Source organism: Neoarius graeffei, chromosome 16, assembly GCF_027579695.1.
Source record: "Neoarius graeffei isolate fNeoGra1 chromosome 16, fNeoGra1.pri, whole genome shotgun sequence".
Taxonomy (NCBI): Eukaryota; Metazoa; Chordata; class Actinopteri; order Siluriformes; family Ariidae; genus Neoarius; species Neoarius graeffei.
In genome coordinates, this window is record NC_083584.1 from 17,743,613 (window position 1) to 17,755,923 (window position 12,311).

At 41.0% G+C, this 12,311-nt stretch overlaps 1 protein-coding gene across 4 annotated transcripts in view; it reads right to left on the reverse strand.

Moving 5' to 3' along the window:
• Positions 1–12,311, reverse strand: part of trip10a (thyroid hormone receptor interactor 10a) — a 159,786-nt gene that overhangs the window by 27,736 nt on the left and 119,739 nt on the right. For all 4 annotated transcript variants that reach the window (XM_060942586.1, XM_060942583.1, XM_060942584.1 and 1 more), the window contains 3 exons: positions 2,774–2,883; positions 2,413–2,545; positions 2,231–2,322 (listed from right to left, as the gene is read on the reverse strand). In XM_060942586.1, coding sequence (XP_060798569.1) covers positions 2,231–2,322; positions 2,413–2,545; positions 2,774–2,883 — 335 coding nt within the window. The remainder of the gene's footprint in view (positions 1–2,230; positions 2,323–2,412; positions 2,546–2,773; positions 2,884–12,311) is intronic.

Here is a 12,311-nt window from a genome sequence, read left to right on the forward strand (position 1 = left end):
CTTCCGTCAATATCATCCACATCATTCCTGTTGTATTTTATAACGTGTCTAACAGTGTTCATTAAGCTCATTCAGTTGCTAGCGTTGCCTGCAGACCAGGCGATGACACTTTGGATCCTGAAGGTCCCGGAGACGTTATGTCTGGGCTTTCAGTTTCTTCCCCGCGGTCGGTCCGCTTCAACCACTTCAGCATTTTTGTTCTGGCAAGAGTCGGCGCAGCGTGTGCGCTAGCAATTCCATTCCGAGTCCATATAATGCGGACTCCGGCCGAAGATTCTAGAACAGAATGCGCTGCTCTGTAGCCTACGGATGCAGGTGCATCGAAAGTGTAGCTACTATGTATTTTTCACTGTTAACGTTTTAAAATTAAAATTGACAAATTAGGTGAATGTCTACGTATGTGTTACGGCTTTGTAAATAATATTAATGTAGAACTTTTTTTCTAGATCTATTTTTTTTTCCATTGTCCCGGGATTGTCCCAGATATGATAATTTTGTGTCCCGATGACATTTTTTATGGTCCCCGGGACACCGTTAGTTTCGAGCGCTGAGTGTGACCCGGAATAATGTGCTACTACTTGGAAAAAACTTCCATGACTATTCCTAAATTGGATGCGTTTATTTCCCTGAGTGTCAGGATCAAGCGATATTATAATCAGGATTATAGTTGTGGCGTTTCTGCTCCAGACTGGAACTACATTCAGGTGTAGTCATATGCCCGTTTTCCACCAAAGCAGTTCCAGGGCTGGTTCGGGGCCAGTGCTTAGTTTGGAACCGGGTTTTCTGTTTCCACTGACAAAGAACTGGCTCTGGGGCCAGAAAAACCGGTTCCAGGCTAGCACCAACTCTCTGCTGGGCCAGAGCAAAGAACCGATTATGTCAGCGGAGGGGCGGAGTTGTTAAGACCAACAACAATAAGACCGCGAAAGGTCGCCATTTTTAAGCGACGAGAAGCCGCAGCTGTACAAACGCGAAGTCATCCATTATTATTATTGTAGTTGTTGCTGCTGCTGCTTCCGTGTTGTTTTCGCTTCGATATTCGCGCCAAGGTTTATGCAAATGTAGCGACGTAACTGACGTATACAGCGACGTAACTGACGTATACAGCGACGTAACTGACGTATACAGCGACGTAACTGACGTTTCTTCCCTTAGCACCGTGAGCTATGGAAAAGCAAACTGGTTCTCAGCTGGCTCGCAAGTTGAACGAGTTGTGAACCAGCACCAGCACTGGCCTAGCCTGGGAAATCCCATGCTGCTTTGCACAATCGTTCCGATCTGAAAAGACAGCATGGAAACTATGGTCTAAAGGCTCGCCTGAGTTAGGGAGCCAATCAGAGAGTGGGGAGGGGTGGAAAGACGGTGACGTGTACTACTCGACAAACGGAAGCTTGTAGTTTATTTGGGACTGTTTACGGATCACATTTAACATGGCGGCGAGCGATACGAACCAAACTTTCGATCAAGCTTTAGACACTGTTCTGAATAGTTTAGAGCGAAAGTTTGTTTTAAAAAAAAAGAACAGCGTTTGGCGTTACAGTCTATTTTTGTTTTGCCTTCTCTTTCTCTTTCCTTCTCTTCTTCGTCGCTCTAACTACGTCACCGGGTACAAATGCCATGATTGGCCATGGGCTACGTATTCGCCAAATGATAGTCTTTCGCAACGTCCAATAAATGGCCGTTGACTATCGTAAACCACACCTCCCCTACGAGAAATTCAATAGGCGGATTCCAGACCATATTTCACTTGTGATATGGTCGGTGTTAACCAGACTAGCACTGGCCCGAACCAGCCCTGGAACTGATTTGGTGGAAAAGGGGTAATAGTTCTCGCGTTGTGGCACCGGAGCCTTAAATGGTTTCCTGCAGCAAGCCTATTTTTCGGGCTGTAATTCAGACCTAATGCTGTCCCTGTTTGCGCTCGGACACAGACGTAGAAAAATGAAAGATTAGATTAGGGATTAAGAGGGTAAGAGTATACGTGCACAATTCTGACCACTTAACCCGTAATATTTATAACAAATGTTAATTTGAGGGTATTTCTTCACACCATTTCTGTTTAATTGCAGTGGTTCGTTATCTCCCCCCCCCCCCGACACACACACGATATGGACTCCAGCCAACCTCCACTTACTGATGCAGCTTTGTTCTAAACCAAATGTGGATTGAAGATAAGCTTATCTTGAGTACGCGTGTTTTTTTTGGAGCTTGTCTGGGTGATAACACTGACCTGTATGCATTGTGGCCACCGTTGTTGTTTAGGGAGTGAGTGGAGTAACGAAGAGTGGCGTCTCCGCGTCCTCCGGCTCCTGCGAGCCATGACTACGATACACAAACACAACAATTAAGAGTGTGCTCGCGCGTGTGTGTAAATGCATATATAAAAAGTTATCAGATGAGCTCTTTCAGCACCTCGTATTTGTTCAGTTCCCCTCGGAGCTTTTCGATGTTATGGGTTGTCTGGGTGATTTGCGGTGCCAGACTAGCAGGATCACCCATCTGGGGATTTTTCTCATAAACGTCTTTCATTTTCCCCAGAGCCTCGCTGCAGAAACATCAACAAGGAGATATAAAAAATAAAAACAACACAAACAGTGAGACAGATCTCAATTCAGACCTTTACACCAGTGAATTTCTAGAGACTCTGAGCTTTGAAAAGTACATTCCAGACCCTGATAAACCTGGGAGGAGAGGGGAGGGGTCAACTTGCCGTCCCTGGCAACTAGTCGTCATAGCGATGGTTGCCAGGGAGACCGTGTGCCACACTGCTCACCTTTGGTCTAGTTCCTTCTGCAGTTCCTTGCTGATGTCATCGATCTTCTGTTGCAGACGTTTCCTCCTCTGCTCCGGGGGAAGATGACCGAAATCCTCTGTGGCAGCCGGCTGAGGAGATCGAGAGGAGATAGTGTCACCTTACACACACATGCACGCACGCCAACAACCACCACCATCACCACACACACAGTGCCCGATCACACAAGCTTAAATGAGATTCGACGCTGCAGAGAAATCCTCCTAATGAGCAAATTCACCCCTCGGTTTAAAAGTGCAGAAGCAGAAAACGGTTTACCACCAAGCGAACTAACCTTTTTCGATTACCCAGGTTTATAATAAAGTTCTTAATTACCGTTTGGTAAAAAGCGTACATGCGGGGGCGTCGTGGCTCAGGTGGATAAGACGCCATACCATAAATCCGGGGACCCGAGGTCATTTCCCGATCCCTCCCTGTCTCTCTCCCACTCATTTCCTGTCTCTATACTGTCCTATCCAATAAAGGTGAAAAAAGCCCAAAAAATATCTTAAAAAAAAAAAAAAGCGTACATGCATCTGCTTTTAAAAGAACAAAACAGAGTTAGAAAAAAAAAAAGCAGATTTAACAATTTGAACTTGGGCTTCTGCTACAAGAGCTTTAAACACAATCTGTCCTGGGTGTCGATGTTTAGATGAGAGTTAAATCGCCTTTTCCTGTTTGTCTTCGAAACAACTTCTGGCATTTGAGTAAAATAAAATAGCGCCTTCTGCTCGCCAAACTGATGATCCTGACAAGGGTTCAGCACTGCAGGACCTACATTTGGGGTAAAAATACTTCTTTTAGGAAGAAGCAAAAATGTTATACAGTTGAGTTGCAAACATTTACATCCATCAAGGTTTCAGGGAGAAAATTCACATTACAAAAAAAAAAACCCGGGGGTGGGGGGAGTGTTCAAAACATGACGTAAAGGTAGTGTATTAAATCAGGCAGTTATTAGACTATACAAAAGTTGCTGTTTTAGATTAATAATCAACAACAGGGTGCTGTGAAGTGGCACTTAAGAGTTGATTATATTCCCCACAAGTGTCCCTTTTATACGACAGCAGTTTAAACTGAGCACGTTTATTATACACAAAGGACATGAGGTACTTTCCATCAGTTTATAGTTGCGTTTAATATTCTAGAACATCCACAAAAATTAGTTCCTGCCAGTAACCATTACATTATAAAAGCTACATAATGAGACAGGGGGAAAAAAAAAAAAAAGCAGTACGGTATGTTACCAGGAAACTGGGGAGGGGGAAGAAAAAAAAATAAAAATACTAGATAGAACTCGATGCCAACGGCGTCGATGGGGATGCCTCCGCCCGGTAGACTACACGCCTTATTAAGTTGTGATCTGGGGATCTATGGAATCAATTTTGTGCCAAAATGTTCATAGAATACTTTTGAAATATCAAACAAAAACGACAAATCAAAATACAAAAAAAAAAAGTCAATTTTTTTAGACTGGCAAACAAATTATTCGTGTAATCGTGCAAAATATCAGTCTATTACTCTTCAGAAACCTTTTATTTTTGTTCCGCGTCTTTCTCAGTTTTGTTTGACGCCATTTATTTTGGTTGCGATTCCAGCTTTCTCGTTTGCGCTCCCTGACTTTTTGCTTGCAGTTTTGGCACAAACTTCACGTGTGGGTGGGCTGTCCAGGAATGCATTCCCATTGGCTAACTTGTGTTTGACTGACAGCTACGCTCAGCCATTCCCTACTCGGATTCTGGCGGGCTGTTTGACGAGTGACCGATCCATTGACGGTAAACAAGGATCGAGTGGACTTCAGTGGCGACTATGATATTGAATTTACACTTTGATACTGAATTAATTCAATATCATAGTCGCCACTGAAGTCCACGCGATCCTTGTTTACCGTCAATGGATCGGTCACTCGTCAAACAGTCCGCCAGAATCCGAGTAGGAAATGGCCGCAACAGCCTCCCTTTTTTTTTTTTTCCCAGACTTTATTTATAATGAGGGTAGCACTAAATAGTGATGCTAATGAACTTGTGGCCCTCCCTAAAATAAATGTATACAATATAAACTATAAAATAGTGCTGTCAAAAATGTCGCGTTATTAACGCAATAACTTGACTCAATTTTAACGGCGATAATTTTTTTATCGCGAGATTAACGCTCTGTGACATGATGCCACGCCCCACACAGCCAGAGTCCTCTGCCCTCCCTTGAAGAGCCACGGTGCTCGGCTAAGGTTTCGTTTTCCCATCGGCGGCTCCAGCCCCACTTTGCAGTGGCTGTGACAAGACGTGTTATGCTCTGCAATCTAATTAAAAAAAAAAAAAAAAACATTGGTACAACCAGTGTTCGAACTATGCCGATATTTTCGGGGGGTCCCTTTATTCCCTTGGGGGGGGTGTGCTTGCGCTTGTCTCAGAGCGTGGCTCTCCATCGCGCGCTCACTTCGGATATGCAAATGCTTCCCGTTACACACGATTGCTATGTCAATAAACATCATTTTGCCAATATTTTAGAGACCCCCCAACATTTCCCAAATCATGTTTTCAAGGGATCTCATGTCTGTTTCAGGGGATCTCGGATCCCCCGAGTACCCCTGTAGTTCGAACGGTGAGCAAGCCCATTCACTTTTTTATGCTAAGAGAATTATAATGGTTTTTCATGTGACAAAAATGTGCGATTAAATTGCGATTAATCGCGAGTTAACTATGACAGTCGCGACATTAATCGCGATTAAATATTTTAATCGCTTGACAGCACTACTATAAAAACTATTTACACTAAATTACAATAAAAACAATACGATAATCATATTAGTTATAAATAAGAAACAAATTATTATAAAATTATATTACAAAATGATATAAAAGACACTGCTCAGAAAACGCCCGCTCTCTGAGAGATTCCTTAAAGGAACAGTCCACCGTACTTCCATAATGAAATATGCTCTTATCTGAATTGAGACGAGCTGCTCCGTACCTCTCCGAGCTTTGCGCGACGTCCCAGTCAGTCAGACGCAGTCAGATGCGCTGTCACTCCTGTTAGCAATGTAGCTAGGCTCAGTATGGCCAATGGTATTTTTTGGGGCTGTAGTTAGATGCGACCAAACTCTTCCGCGTTTTTCCTGTTTACATAGGTTTATATGACCAGTGATATGAAACAAGTTCAGTTACACAAATTGAAACGTGGCGATTTTCTATGCTATGGAAAGTCCGCACTATAATGACAGGCGTACTAACACCTTCTGCGCGCTTCGGCAGCGCATTGATACGGAGCTCCGTATCAATGCGCTGCCGAAGCGTGCAGAAGGTGTTAGTACGCCTGTCATTATAGTGCGGACTTTCCATAGCATAGAAAATCGCTACATTTCAATTTGTGTAACTGAACTTGTTTCATATCACTGGTCATATAAACCTATGTAAACAGGAAAAACGCGGAAGAGTTTGGTCGCATCTAACTACAGCCCCAAAAAATACCATTGGCCATACTGAGCCTAGCTACATTGCTAACAGGAGTGACAGCGCGTCTGACTGACTGGGAGGTCGCGCAAAGCTCCGATAGGTACGGAGCAGCTCGTCTCAATTCAGATAAGAGCATATTTCATTATGGAAGTACGGTGGACTGTTCCTTTAAAGGGCATAAGCTGTTCGAGTCGCCTTGTAGAGAGAGGGAGAGTATTCCAAAGGCGGGTAGCAGAAACAGAAAAAGTGCGCCCGCCTTCTGTCTCCCTTCTGTATTTCGGGCAGCGTAGATTAAGATCAGCATAGCGCGTGCGTCTTTTGTTGACGTAGCTATTTAGAACAAGTTGCTCACTTAAAAAGGTAGGAACGTTACCATAAATCCGCTTATGAACGAGAGCGCATCTGTTTATCTTAAACTGTTCATGTACTGGAATCCATCCAAGTCTATTAAACAGTTCCACAGATGATGCTCGCAGTTCTGCGAAAAGAATAACTCTGGCAGCACGCTTCTGTAATTTAAGAATTCGATTTAGACATTCTTTATCGCACTCCGACCATACTGCACTACCATAATTAATAATGATTGGTTGAATTAAAGCATTATAGTATTGTTTACGTTGTGCTAACGGCAAAAACGATCTTATTTTCCTTAGAATTGCAATACGGGAGGCCACTTTTTTACATATTTTTTCTACATGTTCGTGAAACGAAAGTGTAGCTATTCCGGGGGAATGGCTGAGCGTAGCTGTCAGTCAAACACAAGTTAGCCAATGGGAATGCATTCCTGGACAGCCCGCCCACACATGAAGTTTGTGCCAAAACTGCAAGCAAAAAGTCAGGGAGTGCAAACGAGAAAGCTGGAATCGCAACCAAAATAAATTACGTCAAACAAAACTGAGAAAGACGCGGAACAAAAATAAAAGGTTTCTGAAGAGTAATAGACTGATATTTTGCACGATTACACGAATAATTTGTTTGCCAGTCTAAAAAAATTGACTTACTTTTTTTTTTTGTATTTTGATTTGTCGTTTTTGTTTGATATTTCAAAAGTATTGTATGAACATTTTGGCACAAAATTGATTCCATAGGGATGGACATTTGACCACACAGTAATCGTGACCTGGTGAAATTACTTGTATCAGCCTTGAAGATATTGTGTTCACAAGGTTTTCGGACAGACATTTGACCTCACAGTGACCTTGACCTTAAACCTTTTGATCTCAAAATCTAATCAGTTTGTCTTTAGCCCTATTCGCACGGGATAAGTATTACCTGTGGACCTCTGGTAATTCGGAATAATTACAGAGAATGTCTGAGTTCTTAGTCCCGTGCGAATGCGCCATGTCCGTAATTTGCCAAGTAATAATTCTGCCGCGAATTACCTACTGTGTTTCGGCAAAACACAGACGTCCAGTGGTAATGCAAGTCCCGTGTGAATGCACGTCTGTGTTTGTAATTATTAAACGCGCGTCTCTTGTACTTTTCTGGAGTGAATAATGGAGGATACGGGCGAAATTTTGATAAACAGCATTTCAGGGGCAAGTGGTAGTAGGCCTATCCCGTATTTGAACCAGTTAAGCATTTTGAACTCCTGTCTACTAGTGTTGTGACGTTCGCGAACGAACCGATTCTTTTGAACGGCTCCTAGGCATGAACGATGAGAACCGAGTCTCGAGCTGGGGGAGCCGTTCTTTCTGTCGTTCTTTTTCTGTACCGTGTTTCAGATGAAAAAGCTTTTGCCCAAGGACAAGAAGTAGGCTAAACAGCGTTTGCCTTTTATTTATTCAAGTTTTATCTGTTTGCCTAATAGTTCAAGTTGTTTCGTATATAGTTTATAATGTTGTGTGATATTAATGATAATATTGTGGGAAAACTACTTTGCACGGACGTTCATTTAATTTATTCTATCGTCATTTTGTTTGTTCTATTTTTGTGCATTTTATTTATTTATCTGTTTGTCTAGTTGTATCTATTTTTCTAATAATATATTTTTTGCATTAATAGTTTGTTTTTTCCTATTAGAATAATCTTGTGTTCTTGTTATAACTATCTATTTATCTGACTGTTTAGTTGTATCTATTTTTGTTACAATTTCAATATTTTTAATATAGAAAGTTTGTTTTTTTCTATTAAAATGTTCTTGGGTGATAACTAGTTCTTGTGTTATATTTATTGTAGTTGTATCTATTTTGTATCTCAGACTTAAATATTTTTGTAAAAAGTGTTTTTCTATAAAATATTCTTGCGTTCTTGATAACTATGTTCTTGAGTGGGTTCTTTTTTTTTTTTTACAGAAAAGCCGTTCTGCATGGACATTCATTGAAGCCCTCATTGTTTTTTAATGGTTATTTATGAGCGTTTAGGGGTTACAATAATGTAAGTCTAGGTTGCTTTATATAAAAGGTATGTCCAGAAATATTGATGTCACTGTCTAAACAGAGGGATCTGGCTTCTTTAGACGCTGTCTTCTTAAAACTGAATAAATATTTAAAAAGAGCCAAATGAGCCAGTCTTTTGAACGGCTCTTTTCAAAGAACGGATCACAAAGATGCGGGTCCCATCAAAGAGCCATAAATCCCATCTCTACTGTCTACAAGACGAAACAGGATGCTGTGAACTTACGACACATCCGGTCACGATGTCTGTAAATTCAGTGAATTACAGACTTTTGCTTATCCCGTCCGAATGCGCCACACGATAACACAGAGGTGCGGGGGTAATTGCGAATTACCAGAGGTCCATAGGTAATACTTATCCCGTGCGAATCGTACTTTTGTCCCCAAATGCACAAATGGTGAAAGTTTGGTGAAATTCCTTTCATCAGCCTTTGAGATATCGTGTTCACAAGGTTTCGGGACGGACGGACACACGGACAGACAGACATCCCGAAAACATAATGCCTCCTGCACCTTACGGTGGCGGAGGCATAAAAACAATCCCACCCTGTTCTATTTTAAAGACTCTCCCAAAATAGAAAACCTCAACTTGCTATTTTACTCCTTCCATAATTTGAAAATAAAACGTCTCCTCACAGAAAATACAATAGCCACCATTTTTATACACTTTTTGTTCATGGAGAGCTTCTGCAATACAATTCCCTCTGAACGTTGTTACTCCAGAAACATCATTATTCTATTCACGTTCGCTGGATATGCGCAATCGCGTGCACCGATTGGCTACTCTACTACTAGGATATCAACTCGTATATTGTGACTAGAGAAAAACAAAATGGCAGAGCGTGTTGCTGAACCAAATGAGGATGAAATAAAAACTACTCCAAAAACAACCCCCCCCCAAAAAAAAAAGGAATAAAAGTATTTGACATGAGAATGTTTATTATTTTTCAAGAATTATTATTATAGAATTTTTCACAAATTGCTCCTGTCATTTTGCCGGTTTGTTTAAGCCTCCGTCACACTTATTCGGAATTAGCAGGAATCAAGCAGAACCAGCCGGAATGACAAATTGTTAAAAATTCGTGCCACATTCGGGAGGGAATTTCAAACTGACCAACGTTCTTACAGCTTTGTAAGAATGCCGTTCGAATACTTAGAATGCGCTTCGAATGATTCTTGCACATTCCGGGTGTATTAGCTTTCGAATGCAGTTCAAATGTAGTTGGAACACAGTAGGAACACCTAGAATGCTGTTAGAATGCAGTAAGAATATTAAGAATGCACTTCGAATGCCGTACGAGTGCGGTTCGATTGCTGCCCGAATACCACCCGAAGTCTGGTCGGAAGGTGCCTCGAATGCTGTATGAATTCACCTCAAATGCAGTCAGAACGCTCCCAAAATAGCCACCGAATATGTTTCGAACCTCTAAGAATTCAAAGAGAATGCAGCTCGAATACTTAGAATGTACTTTGAATATCCCGGAATATACGAAGAATTTTCATTCCGATGGCATTCCGGCTCATTCGGGACATTCTGGCAGGATTTGAAGTGGCCTGCCATTTTGATTTTTCCCTCGAATGTGATCAGAATGTTTCGAACGCTGTTGGAATGCAGTAAGAATATTTAGAATGCAGTTAGAATACACTTCGAATGCCGTTCGATATTTCTCCTCTTCGAATGCACCTCGAATGTTTTGCTCATGCTCAAAACATTCGGGCCGGCCACAAGAATGGGCCTGAACGTTTGGAATACACTCAGAATGCAGTCAGAATTTTTAGAACGCACTTCGAATATCCCGGAATATATGAAGAATTTTCATTCCAACGGCATTCCGGCTCATTCCGCCTCTAGTGTGACTACCCTATTACATTGTTCATCTTTAAAGTGAGATGGCCTTTTGATTTCATAAAATCAGTGAAATTTAGTTCCCTCTGAAATTTACTCATTGTGACATGTTTATTTCTGCAATATCTCACAAAATATCAGGCCATTCTGTGTCCAGGAAGTTATTTAATTTGAGGGGATTAAAGCGCTCGCTTCATGCAGTCAAGCAGACAGAGGAAGTCCGTGTGCGCATGCGCAGGTTTACCTTCTTTTGGGTTTTACGGCAGCTGGCATCCACAGTGTTGCATTACTGCCATCTACAGGTTTACCTTTGAGCGTGCACTGACCGTTCCATCATTCTGTTGCTGAACGAACAGCTGATCACACAGAGGTGCTCGCTGACCGCCGATATTTATTAGTTTGGTCCTGAGTTTCTTTTCCTTCGCAACATATCGCCTTTTCTTCTCGCTTTCCGTTACTGTCGGTCTTTCACGTTTCATTTGCACACTCGCGTCCTCCATTTTTCTCTCCTGTTTCAAATTTGTATCCCACAATGCCTTGTGTGAACAGGGAAAGCCCACCACGTGATACTACGTCATGTATCTTGAATTGGGTCGTGGTGAAGCAGGAAAAAATAGTGGAGAATTTGGGGCCATGTGGCCCTAAATTCATTAATTGTTCTATTTAAATTTAAAAATAAATAAATAAATAAACCTACCGAAAGCTACTGTGATTCAAATTCAGTAGCTTTCGGTACACTAAACAAAAATAGTTGGGTGTTGGGGAAAATTCTTTTTATGACCTACACTTGAAATGAAAGGCAGTACAGCTTTAATTATTAAAATTTGCTGAATTTTTTTTTTTTTAAGACTGGTTCAAAAGCTCAAAGAAGTTTGAAAATTACAGAACTGAAATGTCCAAGGAAGAATTAAATAAACGTGTAAAGCTATTCTATACCTCGGGATGGCAACAAGACGGCACTTTCTACAAAAAAAAAACCACCACTAAAGTCAATTCATGCAGCCATCAATAGGTTTTGAAGAAGTCCGTCTCAGCAGAAATGATTTTGTCTGACATTTTGTATAAAGTTTTTATTTATCGAATTTGCAAAAAATAAAAATGCTCCGTTTCTCAAAATCCAGTGAACATGGATAGAATAAAACAGTTATTCCACTCAATCTTGTCGTACATCTTGGTGCTACGCGTCCATCATGACTCTTATAGGGATGTTCTCTCACTGTTTCTGATGAAGTATTCAGCAAAATTTTCTGTCTGCTAGTTTTGATGATGTGATTCACGGGAGACTTTGAAGCGAGTTTTCAGAGCTTTACCTACTTATTTTTTCAAATCAAACTGATTCACGTCAATAAATAACTATTTTAGAATATAACTGGAGTTGTTCTGATGAAAAAATATTGACATCTTAGCGGTCGGAATGATATTTTAAAAAAACAAGTTAGAAATGTGTCAATTTCAGTTCAGTTAAATGTGAATTGTTTATTAGATGTGGATCACAATTTTTTTCGAGGTTTGCCTTGAAAGCTGTGAATATTATCATTGATATTCTTTAATATAAAACACTAGTAGGCCCTACTTTTGAGAAATACAAAACCCTACAGAGCACGAAGAGGGGATTAGAAATAATCTTTTTATTACTTTTTTATTGAGTGTACCAATTTAACAGTTTTACCCAATTAGCATAATTAATACTAATCAGACTTGTAGTAATCGAGTCCAGGACTTGGACTAGAGTCCGACTCGTGCCCTAATTTTAAGGACCTGTGACTCGACTTGGACTCGTGCATTAGCTGCATTAGGACTTGTAAATTGCAGACGAGGATTCTGATTTT